The sequence below is a fragment of the Hemitrygon akajei genome, chromosome 19 (assembly GCF_048418815.1).
Source record: "Hemitrygon akajei chromosome 19, sHemAka1.3, whole genome shotgun sequence".
In the NCBI taxonomy this organism is placed as follows: Eukaryota; Metazoa; Chordata; class Chondrichthyes; order Myliobatiformes; family Dasyatidae; genus Hemitrygon; species Hemitrygon akajei.
In genome coordinates, this window is record NC_133142.1 from 21,197,921 (window position 1) to 21,218,560 (window position 20,640).

General features: G+C 38.9%; 2 protein-coding genes across 7 annotated transcripts in view; one reads left to right on the forward strand and one right to left on the reverse strand.

The window, feature by feature from the left end:
• cacna2d3a (calcium channel, voltage-dependent, alpha 2/delta subunit 3a) overlaps window positions 1-20,640 on the forward strand; it is a 782,368-nt gene that overhangs the window by 631,004 nt on the left and 130,724 nt on the right. The window lies entirely within an intron of this gene.
• lrtm1 (leucine rich repeats and transmembrane domains 1) lies at window positions 509-10,639 on the reverse strand. Of its 2 annotated transcripts, none has more exons than XM_073072217.1 (3): window positions 10,388-10,639; window positions 8,020-8,571; window positions 509-1,150 (listed from the first exon to the last, which is right to left on the reverse strand). In XM_073072217.1, the coding sequence occupies exons 1-3, from the start codon at window positions 10,401-10,403 to the stop codon at window positions 717-719; spliced, it is 1,002 nt and encodes a 333-aa protein (XP_072928318.1). In that variant the 5' UTR covers window positions 10,404-10,639; the 3' UTR covers window positions 509-716. The 2 variants fall into 2 exon arrangements, with proteins under 2 accessions (XP_072928318.1, XP_072928317.1); XM_073072216.1 differs by having other exon boundaries at window positions 8,020-8,616; window positions 10,388-10,637.

A 20,640-nucleotide genomic window follows, 5' to 3' on the forward strand; every position in this document is an offset into this window, starting at 1 on the left:
ATTGTTTTCACTGCAGGCACTCCCTCCCAATTCAAAGGGCCAGGACCCTTCTTTGGTGAATCAAAGCAAGGTTTCTGGGTCAAAGTAGTCCAGAGTAACCAGGAAGAGATCAGATTCAGAGTCTGAAGAGGTCGATGCTATCCATGTGTGGGAACAAGTCAGCCTAGCAGATGTCTGGGCCTGCACCTGCCACAGAGACACACATAGGCTGAGTGCTTTAGACTCAGCTGACCTAAGTGCTTATTACATCTGGGAACACATTGGTATCTTTCACAGATCTTTAATAAAGGATACCAAAGTGTTCCCAGTTGTAGCATAGTGCTAGAGTAAACCATAGCACTGACTTATTTTTATAAAGAGTTGTTAACATAGCAAAACCATACTACAGTAAATACACAGAAGAAAACGACAAAAGATCCTTTTAGCAAAATAAGCTGGAATGGATGGCATTCCTTTGATGTGTTTAATAGTTATGTCTAACTCTCTTCTGTATTGTCTTTTTCATTATCTCTGGCACTGATTAAAGCCATTCTGAACATATGTATGGTACATAATACTTAATTTACATGCAAACTAGTCAAGGTCCAAAGTTTTTACCAATTAACACAGTCCAGGATGTTAGATGCCATCTTCCTTATAAAAGAAATGTTAATTTCTAGTAGTTTGTTTCCACCATTTTGTCTTGATATTTGAAAAGCGAGGCAGGAAATGGAAGCTCATACCAATGAACCGTCAAAAGGTTCCTTCTCTTCAGCATTTTCCTGTTCGACATCTGGGCCCAGATGATCCAGTTTCTTTAGCTCCCTTTGATACCTAGCCATAACAGCTGCATAAGAACAGCCATAAATTGCTGCCACCAGCATCATGAGGCAGACAATGCCACAAATAACGCCAGTCACCACAATTGTGGCAATAGCATGACGTAAACTGCCAGACCGTTGCTTGGCCTTTCGACTGCAATCTGGATTGTGGTCATGTTCAGTTTTGTGGTGCAGGTTTTGGATGGTGGGACTTCTGTGGTTGGAGTCATCATGGGATGACTTGTACTTAACAGAGGAACACTCCTGGAATAATTCATGGGGAATTTTCATGAGGTCCTTACTTCTTAAATCCTCTGGTTCTGTGCACAATATTGCATCAATCTGGCCTCCTGTATTAAAGCAAAATGAGTCATTGCATGCAACTTTTTTATGATTTGTGGTTTTTAGAAAACGTAGAGAGAAAATGCATTTTCATTTAAACTGATCAGTCATTACATCTGGAAAGATTCCTGGGGGAATTGAAAAGACAATTAAGACAAGTAGAGGAATTCAAAGTCCTTTCCCATTTTCCCTTATTCCTCGTAACTTTTTGACTTCTGAGTAATCTTTTAATAAATGGAACAACCAATAAGATTACTGATAAAAGAACATCTTTAATTACTTCATTACTAATAAACTGAGATGGTTTCCTGCCATTTATTTTACATTCTGATCCCTTGAGGAGGGCTTTAAATTAGCTTAATATGGGTATGGGATTCTGGCAAAAGTTTTAGAAAGAACAAATGCAAAATTGATTGTGGAAGGTAAGAGCTTAATAAACAAATCAGGAAAACTGGGGAAAGAAAGCCTGAAAACAGGAAACAAAGTATTTTGGCAGTGCTGGTAGTATATACTTCAATGCAAAAAAAATCTTAAAAATAGAAGCAATGAGTTTGGGGCACAGATAGACATCTGGGAGTACAGAATTGTTGCCATTACTGAAACATAGTTGGTCATGATAATTCCACATTCCTAGTCACAGTGTACCAAGTTACAAAGTAGAAAGTGGAAAGGTAAAAAGAAGAGGGAGTATGACAATACTTCAGGAAACAATTATAGCAGCGGGGAGGGATTGTATATTGGGAAGATAAGTTAACGAGTCCAGATGGGTGGCTCTGAGAAAAAAAAAGGTAGTTCAGTTGCCGGGGATGTATTAGAAGCCCCATTCAGACATAAATGGAAGGGCAAAAATACAGACCAGTTGCTCAAATCATTTCATTCGTTATGTGCCATGTCGGATGACATGGGCGATCATGATCTTTCCATAACTCTGATTGTTCTTGGCAATGTTTTCCACAGAAGTGGTTTGTGATTGCCTTCTTCTGGGGCGGTGTTGTTACAAGACGGGTGACCCCAGCCATTATCAATGCTCTTCAGAGATTGTTTGCCTGATGTCAGCGGTCACATAACCAAGACTTGTGATACGCACCAGCTGCTCAAACAGCCATCCACTACCTGCTCTCATGGTTCCATGAGCTAAGCAGGTGCTACACCTTGCCCAAGGGAGATCTGCAGGCTAGTGAAGGGAAGGAGCACCTTACCCCTCCTTTGGCAGAGACGCATCTCCACGCTGCCAATGATAATTGGACTGGTAATAGGATAAAGAACATGGGAGGAGTTGGATTCTTGAAAAACATTCAAGAGAACCTTTTTATTCCAGGGGAGATACAAGAGATTGCAGATGGTGGAACCTGGTAAAAAGTACAGGTTTAGTTCAGGGGATTGCATCTACATAAATGGACAAAGGCTGACAGAGAAGAATTTGGAGACAAAAGTCATAATTGAGGTAGATTTAGCGGTGTTACAGAAGAGCAGAATGTTAGACCATGAGTAAAAGAAATGACATAACAAAAGTCAACTGAAAGCAGCTACTTGATGTTAAATCAATATCAAGGTAGAGAAGACATACAGGGAACAGGATGTATACCAAAAATATTCACACAAGAAAGGAAAACAAGAATTCTCAAATCTAGATCCTAACAATGTTCAGGACATAAATGATAGAATGAGGGAAAAGATGGAAGCTTAAGTTCTGTAGATTCAAGGAGGTTCCATTAAATTTTAAATTAATGATACTCCTTTCCTGCTCTCTATCTTCCTCAGGTGCTCCCCTTCCCCTTTCTTTCTCCCTAGGCCTCCCATCCCATGATCCTCTCCCTCTCCAGCTGTGTATCCCTTTTGCCAATCAACTTTCCAGCTCTCAGCTTCATCCCTCCCCCTCCTGTCTTCTCCTATCATTTCAGATTTCCCCCTCCCCCTCCCACTTTCAAATCTCTTACTATCTCTTCTTTCAGTTAGTCCTGATGAAGGGTCTCAGCCAGAAACGTCGACTGTACTTCTTCCTATAGATGCTGCCTGACCTGCTGTGTTCCACCAGCATTTTGTGTGTGTTGCCTGAATTTCCAGCATCTGCAGATTTCCTCGTGTTTGCAAATGTAACTCCCTCCTTTATTTGGAAAGGGAGGAGCACAACAATGCTGGAATGTACATTTGTTGTGAGGAAAATGTTAGAAGCTATTATTTAAGATGTTATAGAAAGGCAATTAGAAATAATTCAATGTAATCAAACAGAGTTAGTATGGTTTTATGAAAGAGAAATCATATTTGACCAATTTATTGAAGTCCTTTGAAGAAGTCAAGTGCTGTGGATAAAGGGAAACCAGTGGGTGCACTAAAATTTCCTGAAGGTTTCTGATGAACTGCCACATCATAGGTTATTGCAGAAAATGAAAGCATACAGTGCAGAAATATATTGGCATGGATAGAAGATTGGCAGACTAACAGGAGACAGAGAATAGGCATAAAAAGCATGCTTTTACTGGTTGGGAAGAATTAATGGGAGCGTGCACATGGATCAGAATTGGGATCACAACCTTTTACATGGTATATTAATGACTCGGATAAGAGGAGAAAGTGATAGTTGCTAAACTTGTTGATGACATGAAGACATGTCGAAAGGAAAGTTGTGAAAAGGACATTAGGAGGTCACATAGGGATTAGCTTGACTATGGGAGTAGATAATGATCTGTCAAATGAATAATTTTGGGAAATGTGAAGTTGTCCATGTTAGCAGGAAAAGTACCATAGCATATTTTTTCCAAGTGGTGAGAGATTATAAAGTCTTGGAATGCAGAGGGATCTCAGTACCCTAGTGTATGATTTGCAGAAGGTTAGTATGCAGGTAAGGCAAATAATTAGTAAACCAACAGAATGTTATTGTTTTTTGCTTGAATATTGCTTAAGTCGAAAAGTAGGGACATTATACTTTGGTTACTTAGGGCACTGGTGAAACTACATCTGGAATACCACGTGCAGTATGTATAGTATTGGTCTTATTAATGAAGGGCGTTAGAATGTTGGAAGCTGTTCAGAGAAGGTTTACTAGACTTCCCTGATTATTTTACCTGGTTGATTTACAAGGAATAGTTGGACAGGCTAGGCTTGCATCTGCTAGAGTTTATAAGAGTGAAACTGAGCTGATTGAAACTTATATGATCTTGAGTGGTCTTGACAGGATATTTGTAGAGAGGATGTTTCTTCATGTGGTAAAATCCAGAGCTAACAGTCACTGTTTAAAAGCATGAAGTCACTCGTGTGAGACAGAAATGAAGGGAAATTATTTCTCTCTCGAGGAGACATGAGTCAATCTTTGGAACTCTGTAACTCAAAGGGCAACTTAAACAAAGTTGTTGAATACTTTTAAAGTAGGGATAGATAAATTATTGATAAGCAAAGAAGTGAAAGATCACTTAGGGTCAACTGGAATGTAGAGTTGAGGATAACGTTAGATCAGCCATGATTATATTAAATGAGGAAGCAAGCTCAAGATATAAAGATACCTACTCCTGCTCCTAATTCGTATGTTCATAAGTTAAATACTAAGAGCTTAGCACTGCAGAAAACCAACAGATGTCCAGAAGATACTATGGTGAAATTAATAGGGAATTTAGGAAGAAAAGGAAAGATCATGAAAAATTAATGCAAGGTAAAGTTAAAAAAATAGTTATTTTATAACTGTGTGAAATAAGAGAGTTACAAAGGAAGGAATGGAGTTTATTAGAGATAAAATTGTTACCTATATGTACAGATTCTTATCTACAATTTGTTACTTTACCAAATCATCAGAAAATCACATATCAGTTTCCAAATGAATACTGTTTGTCATCCAGCTTTTTACCTGCTTCTCTTCTTATCCTCTCCAGTGTCTCTGAAATGTCAGATCACCCAATTGAACACAGAAAGACCAAAACTGTAGTTTACTGTCCCTTCATTCCTTGACCACCAGTGACAGTGTCTGGAACTGAAGGGTGAGGAACCTAATTCTCTCTCTGACAACTGATTAAAACTGAACCAGGCTATTCACTGCCTTGACACCCAAACCCATATCTCTAAGTGTGCCTGTTTCTGTTTTCATGATATTGCTCAATTCTAGTCTTATTTTAACTCTTTTCCTGCTGAAACCTGGTCTGTGATTTATTACCTCCAGACCTGATTATTTCTGTGGCTTTCTTAGTTCATCTGATTCTCTATAATCCTGAAGTGATCCAAAACTGTACTGTCTTTGTCCTAGCTTGCATTGTCACATCCTGCTCGCTTTGTTGAAGTATATGGTTCTTGGCTAAGTGACACCTCAGCTTTATATATTTCATGAAGGTGAAGTAAAAAAACAAGTAAATACAGGACCTGAAACATTAACTCTGCCTTTCTTTTCACAGATGCTAGCTAGCCTGCTGAGTGCTTCCAGCACTTTCTGTTTTTATTTCAGATTTCCAGCAACTGCAGTTTTTTACTGTGTTTTTATTTTAATTTAGAGTTGTGGAAAAGTCATTGAATAAATTTAAAGAGATGGAGAAATTTCCAGACATAAACAACAACAGGAATATGGTAATGAAATGGACAATTGGCCATAATGATTCTGAATGGCAGACTAAAATTCTCATATTTGTTGTTATATCCTTCCATGTTTTTGCTCCTTGTCATCTGTGTAATCACTTCCAGTCCTTTCATCCTCTGAGATACCTATGCTTCTTCAATCTGGATACCTGTGCATGACTAGACTTAGTTGTCCATGTCTAAGCTTTTGGTTCACCTGCCTTAGTATGTTGTCTGATAACATTACCATGAAACGTTTAAGAAACGCTTACGAACGTTGAATTGATGGCATATATAGCAGTTGTTGTAAAACAAGAAGTGAATTCAAAATACTTAATATTTACTTTCATTTTTTTTGGATTAAGACAAGGAGTCATAGATTCCAACTTGTGCACTGAGGAGGTTTCTCTTGATAATATAATGAACATTTTGAGTCGGGTTTCACTTAGATTGCAAAATGCAAAACGTGAGCACAAACGCAAGGCAATTAGTTATTGCCATGATAAGAACTGGTATTGAGGGATGATGAACTAAGGACTCTTCTGTACAGATTAACTCATTGTTATGTTATACTTGTTCTAACAGCTAAGCAAGACTTCCTGATATCGAGAAAAAGATTCCACCACCCACAATCAGAAAACAATATTGACTATTTCACCTCAGTCACTTTTAAGCAATTGATTTTCCACTCCCTGTTGTAGATAGTTAGAGAAATGGAAGGTGTGCAGAACAGCAATCTGAGAGCAATTAGAACCTGAAAGTTCAAGGGCCTGAGAAAATATAAAAATGTTCATCTGTGAATTGTAGAACTCCTTGAGGGACAGAATTCATTGATGAGATCCTTTCCTGCTGCATGAGATACACCAGCCTCTTTCTAGGAAGACAATTCTAACAACATGCCCACATTCAAGCCAAAGCAAAACAACTGTGGGTGGAATCCTTGACATCTGAGTATGAACGTGTGGAAAGTATGGTGGATTGAATGAAGATGTGGTAATGACATAGCTGGCAGAGACAGGCATTTTGGAGTAATCACATAAATATTCAGCAGTAAGTGCAACCTGCTAGTAGATGTGCAACAGGGCTCTGTCCAAGTTACTTTATATTATTAAAAAATAATTAGTATCTAGAATCTTGCCTCTATTGTATCTTAAGGGGCATCCCTGCATGTGAATTTGCTCTACAATATTGTAATATTACATTTTTAGTCATGATTTTTTTAACAATTGCATTTCACCTCTCCTTCCCGCCTTTTGGTTGTAATGCCCTCAGCTATTCCTTCACTTTAATTTCTATTAAAAACAAAATAAGCTCCAGTTAAGTCATTCAATCACAAACAAGAGAAAATCTGCAGATGCTGGAAATCCGAGCAACACACACAAAATGCTGGAGGAACTCAGCAGGCCAGGCAGCATCTAGGAAAAGCATACAGTCAGTGTTTTGGGCCGAAACCCTTGGGTATTTTGGTGTGTGTTGTTCAAGTTATGTCATTCTCTATCATCACAATCTGTAGCATTCTTTTCACTGTCACACTCAGTAAATCTTACTTCTTGGAACTCAACCTGTCACTGGCAATAACATAATTTATGTGATTTTGCCCAATTATTTAGAGAAAAGGCTATTAATCCAATATTCAACCCATTGTTTTTATCCATTTTATTCTAAGTGAAGTAGGTGATAATGTAATGTTCATTTTTAAAACTAAGATAACTTTGTTTAATGGGTATTGGATTTACTTCTGTAATTTTCATTCTGACATTGTTGTGATTTTTAAATATCAGCTGGTGTCATTATTGGCCTGACAGAATACACATTGATTCTTTAACTTGCAGTAATTTTCTCCCTCCCCCTTCCTTCTTCCATTCCCCATTCTGGCTCCCTTCTTCACTTTTCTCATCTCCCCCAGAAGTCCTTCCTCCTTCTCTTTCTCCCATGTTCTACTCCCCTCTCCTATCAAGTTCCTTCTTCTCCAACCTTTTCCACCTATCACCTTTCAGCTTCTCACCATTCTCCCTGCACCACCCACTTGGCTTCACCTATCACCTCTAGCTTGAATTCCTTTCTCTCCGCTTACACTGGCTTCTTCCCCCTTCCTTTCCAGGCCAAGATGAATAGTCTCGTCCTGAAACATTGACTGTTTATTCCTCTCCATAGATGTTGCCTGACCTGCTGGGTTCCTCCAGCATTCTGTATATGTTACTCTGGATTTCCAGTATCTGCAGAATTTCTTGTGTTTACTGACACAATGGTAAAGCTTTTTGGTTTTCTTAAAAGGATGGCATTGCACATTTCAATCATTATTTCTCTAATGGCTCCAGAAGAGATAAAATTACATTTGCTGACTGACCTTTGTACAGGAAGCTCTCCAACCAAAGTTTTAATCCAGTCAGATGACAGTCACAATTCCACAGGTTTTTCTTGAACAAAAGTACTTGCAGATTTGACAGTGAATCCAGAAGCGCCCTGCTGATTTGATGAATTTGGTTTTGGTGCATAGCAAGCCAGGTCAAATTCTTTAGGTTCTTGAACAAATCCTCAGGCAGACTCGTAAGATTGTTAAATGATATATCCAGTTGTTTGAGGTTTCCATTTGAATGAAGGATTTTGTTGTCCATGCGGTTAATGGAGTTATTTGCAAGGTTTAGGTTGATAAGATTATGCAGTCCATCAAATATATTTGATGACAAATTTGAAATCATGTTGTTGGACAAGTCCAGAATTAGCAGCTGAGACAAACCAGTGAATGAAGTGTTTGATATTGTATGAATATGGTTGTTCTGCAAGTATAAAATTTTTGTGTTAAGTGGAACATCTTTTGGAACTTCTGTCAGTCCATTGCCTATGCAGTTCACTTCCTTCAGAGTAATGTTGCATTGACATCTTTCTGGACATCCAGTAACTGAATGTACAAATAACAAAATAATGATTCCCAAAATGGTTTCACCTGTATCCAATGACAACAGACATCTGTAAGCTCAGTTATAAGTTGGCAACACAAGAGAAGCACAACAATTACCATTGTTCACTATAATCATAATATTGGTGCCTTACAACATAACTTGGAGCATTATACTCCACAAAACATCAGATGTCAAGGCACTTTGATGCATTTGCACCAATTAGAATCATACCTTCCTGTTTTGGAATGTGAAATTGAGTGATGTTTTAAAGTGAGGGCCAATCAAAACAATATCTTCCCCATCGGGACTTGGGCTTCAAATGACCTGCACTGTCAGTTTTTGTTGCTTTATGCCAATGGAGCTGGACCTTCAAATAATGTAGGATGGAAGCTTACTCAATACAAAGGCTGAGTAAAGAAAGTGGTAAAGATACCTCAGTGAGGTAAGTTTTATTTCACTTGGGTGCCAGTTGACAATGAGAATTTTAATGAGAGACAGGAGGCTTGCAACAAATCAGATGCCCTATGGAGGATAAAAAGCCAGAAGAGTAGCTTGGTGATGCAGCCTATGCTAGCAACTGAAAGTCTGTGCATAAAAATGTCGAAGGTATATTCAGGTGTGGATGTGTGGATCCTGTAGAGACAATGGCGTTCGATGAACTTTCGGAAAATCTTTTGGCTTAGACCCAATGGATACATTGGGTAAGGAGTTCAGCGGAAGAGTGGAATAACTGCTAGATGGAAGCAACCTTGATGCTGCAAGTGACATAGAGGGAAATTCTAGGCTCAGAGAATCGAACTCAGAATGAAAACAGAAATAAATATTGGAAGGTCAAGGAGAGTTGAAGCATTGGGTTGGCGACCTGAGAGGACTGAGGAAGTGACATTTATAACACTCAAAAAAAACATACATCACAAATCTGTAATATGAAATGTATAATCCTGACTATTGGAAGGAATTGGATAACATTTGTTAGATACTGTTTTCACTGCTGTTTTACAGTATTGTCTCTGAAAGTGCTGTTCTTTTAACTAGACGTTCAGATTTTTGGAACAGATTTTTCATAAACAAGTAACAGTGACTTCAGTGTGCAAACAGTTCAATAACCTGTGGCAAGAAAAGGATAACCTTTAATTGGTAAATCATCAGAATGATTCAGTCTCATAAAGATGGGATCACGCTTAGGTTCCCCATGAGATTAAAGAAATTGCTCTATCTATCCACTAATTACCAATAAACCCGTCTGCTGAAAATAAGGCCTTGCACTTAATGACTTAAGAAATCTTTTAATGTTATGATTCCATTTCCTGCAAAGCCAAAAGTGCACTGAAATGGATAGGATGTAATTGAAGTTCTAGTGTATTGCTGTAACTTGAAATTTTTCCTTTTTGTTACTTTTCCTTTGTGTCATTCTCGGTAATATCTGTTTCTCTTTCTACAAGTGATATGACTCTTTTTCTGTATTTAATTTTCCACCATTTCGCTGTTTCTTTCTCAGCACTTACATCCTATTAAGAAACTGAACTATTTGTCCCAATCTTCACTCCAATGTCCCTTTATAGCTACTTTATGAACTTATACTTAGAATTTGTATTGCAATAAATATTTGAAATGATATGTATTAAACTCACAGAAGGTAGACTGCAAACTGGACCAACCCAACAAAACCTGGGCCAGTGCTTTAGGAGTGATATTGATTTCAAAAACCAAATCAAGAGACAAGCGTACAGTACAAGGGAGAAATTCTAAATGAGCATTTCTCATTGTTGACTGAGAAAATTATATTAGATTTGGCATTTAAAACACAGCTCTTACCTTTCATTGTTTGCATCTTGTCTGTCTTTCCTTTCAGAGTGAATTGACGAAGTCCAAGTAGTTATACAACACAAACTAAACACACAGTTAATAAACTAATGCTCCATTTGACTACAAACTATAGAGACATTTGCCACCTCATGAAATTATGCATCAGTTGTTAGCTGTGACCTGTGTAGGGTATGTAACTCTTGCTGCATTAGACTATCTATGTTTCCATAGTTTTTACACACAGTCAAGGCCAGGTTTCAAAATCTTAAAAACCCATGTGAGCATTCGCTGTCAGCTGATAGAGGACAGCTGTGCCTCACAAATCAAAATCTGACAGTTTAGGTTTTGCGTGTATTTTTTAATCTGCTTGAAGTTCAGGAGACAAAAATAAACCTGCCTTGTCAAATCCAGGGCAAATGTTAAATTCTCTGAATTGACTACTCCTGCAATGATAAACTGTCTGAGTTACATGAGTTCATACCCAGTTTTCAGTTTGCCAAGATCCTGTTTTGAAGCAATAACGAGCAACGCAGCTTTTCAATACTGGAAGTCACGACTGCTCCTGTTTCTCCTCTGGAGATGGCATTTCTTGTAGAAGTCTGTCATATTGGTTGCAACTCCCACTTTTCCAAGATGTCATAAATCAGACAGGAATACGGGTAAAATAACTGCACTCTCCAATGTAATTTTGTTCCCACTGTGTTTCTTCATTGAGTTACATGTTTGAGCAACGTAGCATTGGAAAGGTGCAGGGCGAAATGCCCGAGTAGGGCACGGATTCCAATTTTAAGTGTGCAGATCATGATCCTTATATGCAATATTCACCAGAGGTCTGCAGAAGCAGCTTCAGCAAAGTCAGCGGACCTGACAATCTCCTGCAGAGAGTGCAGGAGAGTTAGTTGAGGTCAGGATGAGGTCAACTGAAGTTTTTTTAGACATTTAAGTGAGGCAGTGGCTTCTCAGTCTGCCATTGCCAACTAGGAGCCTCCCATACTCCTAAGCACTTCCTTAACATTAACAATTGGTGATAATCCCAACCCGTCAGAACTTGGTAATGGTTTATCATTATTGCATATACAGTGCCAAGATTCAATGGAAAGCTTATCTTGCATACAGATCAAATCTTACAGTGCATTGAGCTAGAATAAGGTAAAATAGTAGCAATGCAGAATAAAGTGTAATGGCTACTGAAGAAGTGCAGTGTAGGTAAACTATAAAGTGCAAGATCATATCAAGGTAGATTGTGAGGTCAGGAGTCTATCTAATTGTACAAGAGGTCCAGTCAAGACAGTGGGATAGAACTGTCCTTGAGCTTGGTGGTATGTGCTTTCAGGCATTTGTATCTTCTGCCTGAAGGGGGAGAGTGGAAGTGAGAATGTCTGGAATGATGAACTTGTGATTTCCTGCCATTTACTTGAGTTCCTGCCCAAAAGTAAGTCTGTTAATTTGTGTAGCAATGAGTCAGGAGATGGCAACAGCTTCTCTTATTTAGAAGATCTTCCACATCGCAAGCATTGCAGGTTTTCTATGGAGTAGCTCCATAAAACAATAAGACCATAAGATCTAGGAGCAGAATTAACACAGTCGGCCCATCAAGTATGCTTCACCACTTCATCCTGGGTGATTCACTTTCCCTCTCAACCCCACTGCTATTGCAATATATTGCTACTGCATAGCAATAAGTTTCATGATATATACCAGTGATATGGAACCTGACTCTGATTCTGAGATAGATTTTTAGACCAGCTTGTGGCTGAGCCCAATAGGAGAAAGGCTATTCTGGATTGGGTGTTGAGTAATGAAACAGATTTGATTAGGGAGCTTAAGGTAAAGGAATCCTTAGGAAAGGGTGATCATAATGTGATAGAATTTTCCCTGCAATTTGAGAAGGAGATGCTAAAATCCAACGTATCAGTGTTACAGTGGTGTAGAGGGAATTACAGGCTTTTGTATCTTCTTCCAATGAGAGAAGGGAGAAGATACAATGTCTGGTGTGGGTGGAGTTGTTGATTATGCTGGCTGGTTTACTGAGGCAGTGGGATGTATAGTCAGAGTTGGAGATGCTCAAGTTAAATTTTTAAGAAATATTACCCCAATATTTCTTACCACTCCTATACATCCCATTTGTGTTTGACTGTAAGACTTAGAACATAGGAGCGGATTCAGACCATTTGGCCCTTCAAGTCTGCCTTGTTTGGTGTGTTCTGCACCCTAAAGCACGTGATTCAGTGGGTTCTGAATTAGGTCATTGCTCTAAAGCTGTGTGGAGGGCTGTAGTGCAGAAATTTGCAATTGCAAATCTTTCTTTTTTTTATAACTATAACTTTATTTTTAAAAAGGGAGATTGAACTTATTTTCAATTGGGGAAAAAAGAAAAAAAAGCATATTTAATTGGTCATTGCATTTCAACAGGGACATGAAGGAGTTGATTATTTATTCCTCTTGCAAAATACCGTGAGCTTTGCAAATTAGAAATAAAACTGAAAGTGCAAGACACACACAAAATGCTGGTGGAACACAGCAGGCCAGGCAGCATCGATAGGGAGAAGCACTGTCGACGTTTCGGGCCGAGACCCTTCGTCAGGACTAACTGAAAGGAAAGATAGTAAGAGATTTGAAAGTAATGGGGGGAGGGGGAAATGTGAAATGATAGGAGAAGACCGGAGGGGGTGGGATGAAGCTAAGAGCTGGAAAGGTGATTGGCGAAAGCAATACAGAGCTGGAGAAGGGAAAGGATCATGGGACGGCAGGCCTCGGGAGAAAGAAGGGGGGGGGGAAGCACCAGAGGGAGATGGAGCACAGGTAAACAACTAAATATGTCAGGGATGGGGTAAGAAGGGGAAGAGGGGCATTAATGGAAGTTAGAGAAGTCAATGTTCATGCCATTAGGTTGGAGGCTACCCGGCCAGTATATAAGGTGTTGTTCCTCCAACCTGAGTTTGGATTCATTTTGACAGTAGAGGAGGCCATGGATAGACATATCAGAATGGGAATGGGACGTGGAATTAAAATGTGTGGCCACTGGGAGATTCTGCTTTCTCTGTCAGACAGAGCGTAGGTGTTCAGCGGAACGGTCTTCCCACCGATCTCCCTCCTGGCACTTAACCTTGTAAGCGGAGCAAGTGCTACACCTGCCCTTACATTTCCTCCCTCACCACCATTCAGGGCCCCAGACAGTCCTTCCAGGTGAGGCGACACTTCACCTGTGAGTCGGCTGGTGTGGTATACTGCGTCCGGTGCTCCCGGTGTGGCCTTTTATATATTGGTGAGACCCGACGCAGACTGGAAGACCGTTTCACTGAACACATAGGCTCAGTCCGCCAGAGAAGGCAGGATCTCCCAGTGGCCACACATTTTAATTCCACGTCCCATTCCCATTCTGATATGTCTATCCATGGCCTCCTCTACTGTCAAAATGAATCCAAACTCAGGTTGGAGGAACAGCACCTTATATACTGGCTGGGTAGCCTCCAACCTGATGGCATGAACATTGACTTCTCTAACTTCTGTTAATGCCTCTCCTCCCCTTCTTACCCCATCCCTGACATATTTAGTTGTTTGCCTGTTCTCCATCTCCCTCTGGTGCTTCCCCCCCCCCCTTCTTTCTCCCGAGGCCTGCTGTCCCATGATCCTTTCCCTTCTCCAGCTCTGTATCGCTTTCGCCAATCACCTTTCCAGCTCTTAGCTTCATTCCACCCCCTCTGGTCTTCTCCTATCATTTTGCATTTCCCCCTCCCCTACTACTTTCAAATCTCTTACTATCTTTCCTTTCAGTTAGTCCTGATGAAGGGTCTCGGCCCGAAACGTCGACAGTGCTTCTCCTTATAGATGCTGCCTGGCCTGCTGTGTTCCACCAGCATTTTGTGTGTGTTGTTTGAATTTCCAGCATCTGCAGATTTCCTCATGTTTGCTCTTGAACTTTCAAGAGATGCTCAGCAAGGTTCAGCACTACCTGGGGAGTGAGGAGCACAATAAATGTTTTGGTATCACTGAAAGGGGATCAACCTGAAATATTAACTCTTGTTCTCTCTATATAGATGCTGCCTGACCTGCAGATTATTTCCTGCATTATCTATTTCATTTCTTTTGGTTCACACTGAGTATTTCTTACAAATTACTCCAATAAATCTATATGCCTGGTTCTGACTAGCCAACATTAGTGATGGTATAACTCCTTATTGAGGACAATCTACCAGAGTGGTCACTTGTAGCACTATCCCAGAAGCCGGATAGTCATTTCCCAAACATAAGATACCTTCCTTGTGAGAGTGATCTTCTGATTAGCCTCTCAGCCTAGGACAATGATTCCTTTTGTACATTTCTTTAACAGTATTATTACCTATGAAGCTGTGTGATATAACATAGGACATAGAACATTTCAGCACAGTACAGGTCCTTTGGCCCACAATATTGTACCGACTTTTTAACCTACTTTATGATCAATCTAACTCTTTCCTCCTACATAGCCTTCCATTTTCCCTTTATCCATGTACTTGTCTAAGAGTTTCTTAAATGGCCCTGATGTATCTGCCTCTACCACCAGCCCTGGCCTGTCATCTCATGTATAACTCTGTGTAACAAACTTACTTCTGACATCCTCCAATCATCTTAAAATTGTGCCCCCTTGTATTAGGCATTTCCCTCAGTTTTTTAGTTTCCTTAAGTGTACTTACAAGGACACTAGTATTTTATAATAGAGCTCAGCATTCGCTAAAAAAAATGCAATTAAATAATCACCATTTCAAAAATTACTAGTGACAGAATCTCGCCTGTGATATTATATAACGTGTATTTTCTGGACTGCAGAGTGCTTGCCAATGACTGCCAATCTATCCTTTCTGAAGGAACAAAGAGATTAATGGTGCTGGGTCCATTCCCAGTCGCATCAGCTCCTTCTGGTTACACGTCGCCTCATTCAGAAATAAGACACAGAACTGTTTGATTAAACCCTTCTTGTGTTTAGTTGTTTATGTTTTTGAATATCTAAGTATCATTACAGAATTAATATTGTAAAGTCACATTTCTAAGATTTTGTGAACTGCATAACATAAATTCAGACATCTCTTCAGTTATGTTTCCAATATATGTTTTTAATAAGCAAATTTTATGTTTGAGTTTCAGTGTCCTGCTTTCTGATGTCAGGGTATTTACTCAGCTCTTTGTTCTTCTTTTCCAACTGCCATGAAAGCTGCATCGCTGTTTACAGCAGGCACAGCTCCAGGTTTCTTGTGTATCACTTGCCTTGTCTGGCTTGCAGCTGCTCATCTCATGTTCTTGCTATAAGTAGAATCTTGCACATGGATAAACCATCCATGATTTCAATGCTAGAAATATTTGTCTGTCAGCAAACACTGCAGATTGTATAAGCATGAAAACAACTTGCACGTGACTGTATGAATTTTACAACAACGCCATTTATTCAGATTAATGTAAACATATTGCCAGTGAAATTGTGTGTTAGATTCTTTGTAATCCTTTGGGTGTATTTAGAGGCATATCAACATTTGAAATGGATTTTTAACACTAAATTGAATAGCACTCAGGACAAATCAGAGCTAATTACTCATTGTAATTAGAACACTTTAGGATGTAGTTAATGGGATTCCCTGGTGAAACCTCTTGGTGCATAATATTTTTGTCTAAGGCCTTTCACCTTCCTCACTTGGTTGGCAAGGTGGCTGGTTGTATAGTCCCTTTTTATACAGATCCCCCTGTATTCCCAATGAGATAGAAAGCAAGCATCTTCGATAATGAAAATGTTTGGAGGGCGTAGCTCAACATTATTTTCCTCTATTTTACTCCTTGATGACATGCGCCTCTAATCCAAGTCTTACAGATATTATTGATTGATGATGTTAGACCATCTATAAATATCACAATTTTAGTTCTGCAGTAACATTTTAATATACTGTTCTGTAATTGATTGGAACAAATTTTGAATTATGTGATTTTGATAATGAATAGGAAATTTATTTTTTTATTTAGAGTTTTCAAATGAATACAAATATAAAACAAAAAGCCAACAATAAAGCAAATTATGATGTAAGAACTCTGTTTATAAGTTCTCATAGAATGGAAGCTCCCAGTATGTTGTTACAAACTTCATTCCTCAGATATAATTGTTTACAGTGAATAAAGTTCAGATGGGCCGGTGCATGATTGTTATTTTCAGTCCATGCTGGAGTATGATAGTGAATTCTACTTCCAACCCAGGGCCACAGGATTGAGCTGCAATGCAATCGCTTGAGCATATAATCGAGGACAAACAGCACAGAAGAAATATTGGAGAATATTGATCACTGTGAGAGAACTCACCTCTTAAATGAGTTTCCACCTCAAATGTATGTGGAAGATTCCATGGGATTTTCTATTGGAGTATCGTGCAAGGCTTGAGGAGGCATCCTGTCCAATATTTATTGCTCAAGTAAAGTCATATTTGGCTATTACAAGGTTACTTTATATGGATTGGTGATAAACAATTTTATACAAATAATTCCACGATAGCGTAGTGGTTAGCGTGACCCTATTACAGCTCAGGGTGTTGCTGGAGTTCAGCTCCAGTGCCATTCTGTAAGGAGTCTCTGTCCATTCTCTCCATGGGATGCGTGGGTGTTCCCAACAGTTTCCTCCCACTGTCCAAAGATGTGCCAGGTAGGTTAATTGGCATCATAAATTGTCCCATGATTGGACTAGGGTTAATTGCGGTTGAGGAGTTGCAGGGGCAGCGTGGCCTGAAGGACTGGAAAGACCTACTATAAACTGTATAACTAAATAAATAAAAAATAATTGCAGCTGTAAAAATTACTTTACTGAAATTAATTTCAAATGCAGCCTGATGCAATTGAACTTTGTTTCATGTTATTCATTTTGACTATATTCTTTTTACAAACAACACCATACATCTTCCTTCTGTCACTCTAGATATGTAGCCTTACCTTTGTGTTACCTTTGTCCTGTCTAATTTTGGCCCAGGGGGATGGAAGCACAATGTGTCAAATGCCATGGTCAGCTAATACGTTCTTTCTGAACTCACCAGACTCCATTCCATAAGATGCACTGAGGAAATGAAAAGCTTGTAAAAGCACAAGCTTTGGAACTGTACTGGTGCTGATTGAATGGTGCTAATAGAAGCTGTTACCAGTATTTTGGAGAGTGGTGTTGGATCTTGTTACATGTCCATGTACCCAAGGAGTGGTTGACATTCCAATTCCACAGCATGGATATAATCAAAGGCATTCAAACAAAAAATCCTTTCATTGAAGGCCCTTATAACATTAATGTGGTTTTGGCATTTGTATTAAGCAGAGAACTATGACCTCTTAAAAACAAAAACTGCAAACATTGCCAATAGATTATATCTTATTTTAATTTGATATTAACCCACATAAATAAATACCACCACTTAAACATTGTACAAGGAAATCTCAAGTTAAATATCATACATTATCACTGCTGATAGTAATTTGTAAACTAAGAAGTTTTCTTAATTTACAGTAAGTTCACCTCTGTGAGAGGCATGAAATAAAATTTTGTTTTGTTTTTATCCTGGCTTCATCCTTGGGTGAAAAACCAAAAACAAAAGATCTGAATTTTTGAAATGTATTACACTAGAGGAAGTGCACACCAGGGTTGGAAACATCTTGGTGGGTTTGAAGTAATTGGAAGATCTAACATGTCATCCAAGGGTAATACATCTTTAGAACTTTTTTCTATCTATCAATCAATCACATGGGCATTCCAGTTAGGTAGAATTGAGGGTGGGTGCCAGATGGTCTAGTTTTGTCAAGGTGTTAGATTGATTCAGTTTATCCTTATTCTGCACTTGCATGTGAATTCATATTGTCACATTTATAATGAAATATAAATATGTATTGTCACATATATAATGGAACCAATATAGACTATGTATGTAAATCGATTTTAAAAATCTCTAGTTATCCTACTGACAGAAGCATGCAATCATGTTGTGACAAGCTTACAAAACAACTTTCATTTCGAATTGAGCATGAAGTTTATAAAAGATGAGGATTGACAGGAATTCTGTGACAGGTTTTGCCATCATATAGATTTTCTACTGTTACAAAATATATAAAATAATTCCCAAACTCTTGACCTTATACTTCAATGATTGTTGTACACTTCCATTATATAGATAGCAATGGGTGGGTGATTTTTTTTACAATGAATTTACATCAGGATTGGGCAGGGGTTGTTAGAGCAACTTTGCAATTAGTTCAACATTTCCATAAGGGAGATGACAAGAGGTTTGGAAGTTTATTTATAAGTATTTGCTCAAAACATCTTGGCAGCAGTACCTGGACAACCTGATAATGATATTGATATTGTATTGGCTCTTGCTAATTTGCATCCTCTCCTTGTGAGATTTGCAATTAATATAGATCATCTGACAATCTTTGATCATATACTTGGACATGATCTGAAAACTTCAGTATGAATTGATTTTATTAGGAGGAAAAGGAATATTTGAAAAGATGAAGAAGCCCCAATTCTTTTTCACATAACCTTCAAAATACTGTATTCCCAAAAATTATGTTAGATCTTTCCACTTTCTTCAAAATTTAGGAAGTCTTTGAGAAGCTTGTTTAAAGAATATGTCCTAAAATATTGCATGCTTCTAAAAACTCTATGGGGGGGATGATTGATAAGTTTGTGGCCTAAGGTAGAAGAAGTCGATTTTAGAAAACCTAGCAGATTTATTTTTCCTACATTTACACACTTAGTCCAGTGGCCGTGGAGCCTACGGATCCCTTCTTTGTAGAAGTCAGCGTCTTGGACCTCCAGAAGTGGTCCACAGCAAGGGTTTGTGGCCTAAGGTAGAAGAAGTCGATTTTAGAAAACCTAGCAGATTTATTTTTCCTACATTTACACACTTAGTCCAGTGGCCGTGGAGCCTACGGATCCCTTCTTTGTAGAAGTCAGCGTCTTGGACCTCCAGAAGTGGTCCACAGCAGGGGTGATCGATAAGTTTGTGGCCTAAAGTAGAAGGAGATGAGGAGAAACTTCAAACTTCCTGCATTTTCGCTCAAAGAGTTGAACTGCACGTGCATGTGACAAGAACTGTATAACTCATCTCCTCCTACCTTAGGCCACAAACTTATTAATCACCACTGCTGTGGACCACCTGGAGGTCTAAGACGCTCTCGTTACATGCACATGCAGTTCAACTCTTTGAGTGATAATGCAGAAAGTTTGAAGTTAATAACTCATCTTCCACCTTAGGGTTAAACTTATCAATCACCCCTGCTGTGGACCACTTCTACAAAGAAGGGATCTGTATGCTCCACGACCACTGGACTAAGTGTGTACATGTAGGAGGGGACTATGTTGAAAAATAAATGGGCTAGGTTTTCTAAAATTGACTCCTTCTACCATAGGCCACAAACTTATCAATCACCCCTCATATGTTCAGAAATATAGAGAACAGATAGGAGTCTATATTTATGACTGGAATATTGACCATCAGTTTAGCAGAACAAAGGCCTGAAGACTGATCAGTGTGGAGACTCACTGCAAAGACTGGAAATTAATCATTTTAACTTGCTCTGATGGCAAGGATGTGAATGGTAATCTTCATTTAGTTTTGAAAGAAGGCTCCTATACTTGTGTCTCAAAAAAAAATTGTTGGTAAATGTCTTCGTAGAAACTACAAAAAATATCTTTGGCTCTAAAGAGGATCCAGGATACCATTCAAATGAAAGCCCCCAAATCTCTGACATCTTGTTTATTGGGATTATCTTGTTAAGATACAATATAGGTCAGTACCCAATACAGAATTCATCAGGACACCCAACTGGAATCTAATTGTAAAAACCTAAGGACATACTTAGTAACAGCCTGATGAAGGGTCTTGGCTGGAAACGTCAACTGTTTATTCCTCTCCATAGATACTGTCTGACCTGCTGAGTTCCTCTAGCATTTTGTGTGTGTTGCTCTGGATTTCCAGCATCTGCAGAATCCCTTGTGTTTATTTATTGTTTATTGGAAAGTTGGAAGGAGTGTGAACATCTGTTGCAATCCATGGACAGGTCTTGCTTCCGGATAACATACCTGTAAATCCTGTTAAGATGCAGTACAGATTGCAATAGGGCACCAAATTGGAATCTAATTCTAAAATCCTATGAATATACTCAATATGGGCCTCAGTATCATGAAGCAGGCCATGGAAATGATCACATTTTTGCTGCAATGAAAAATAGTCAAGATATATCAGTAAAATACTTGATGCATTCACTCCCAACCAG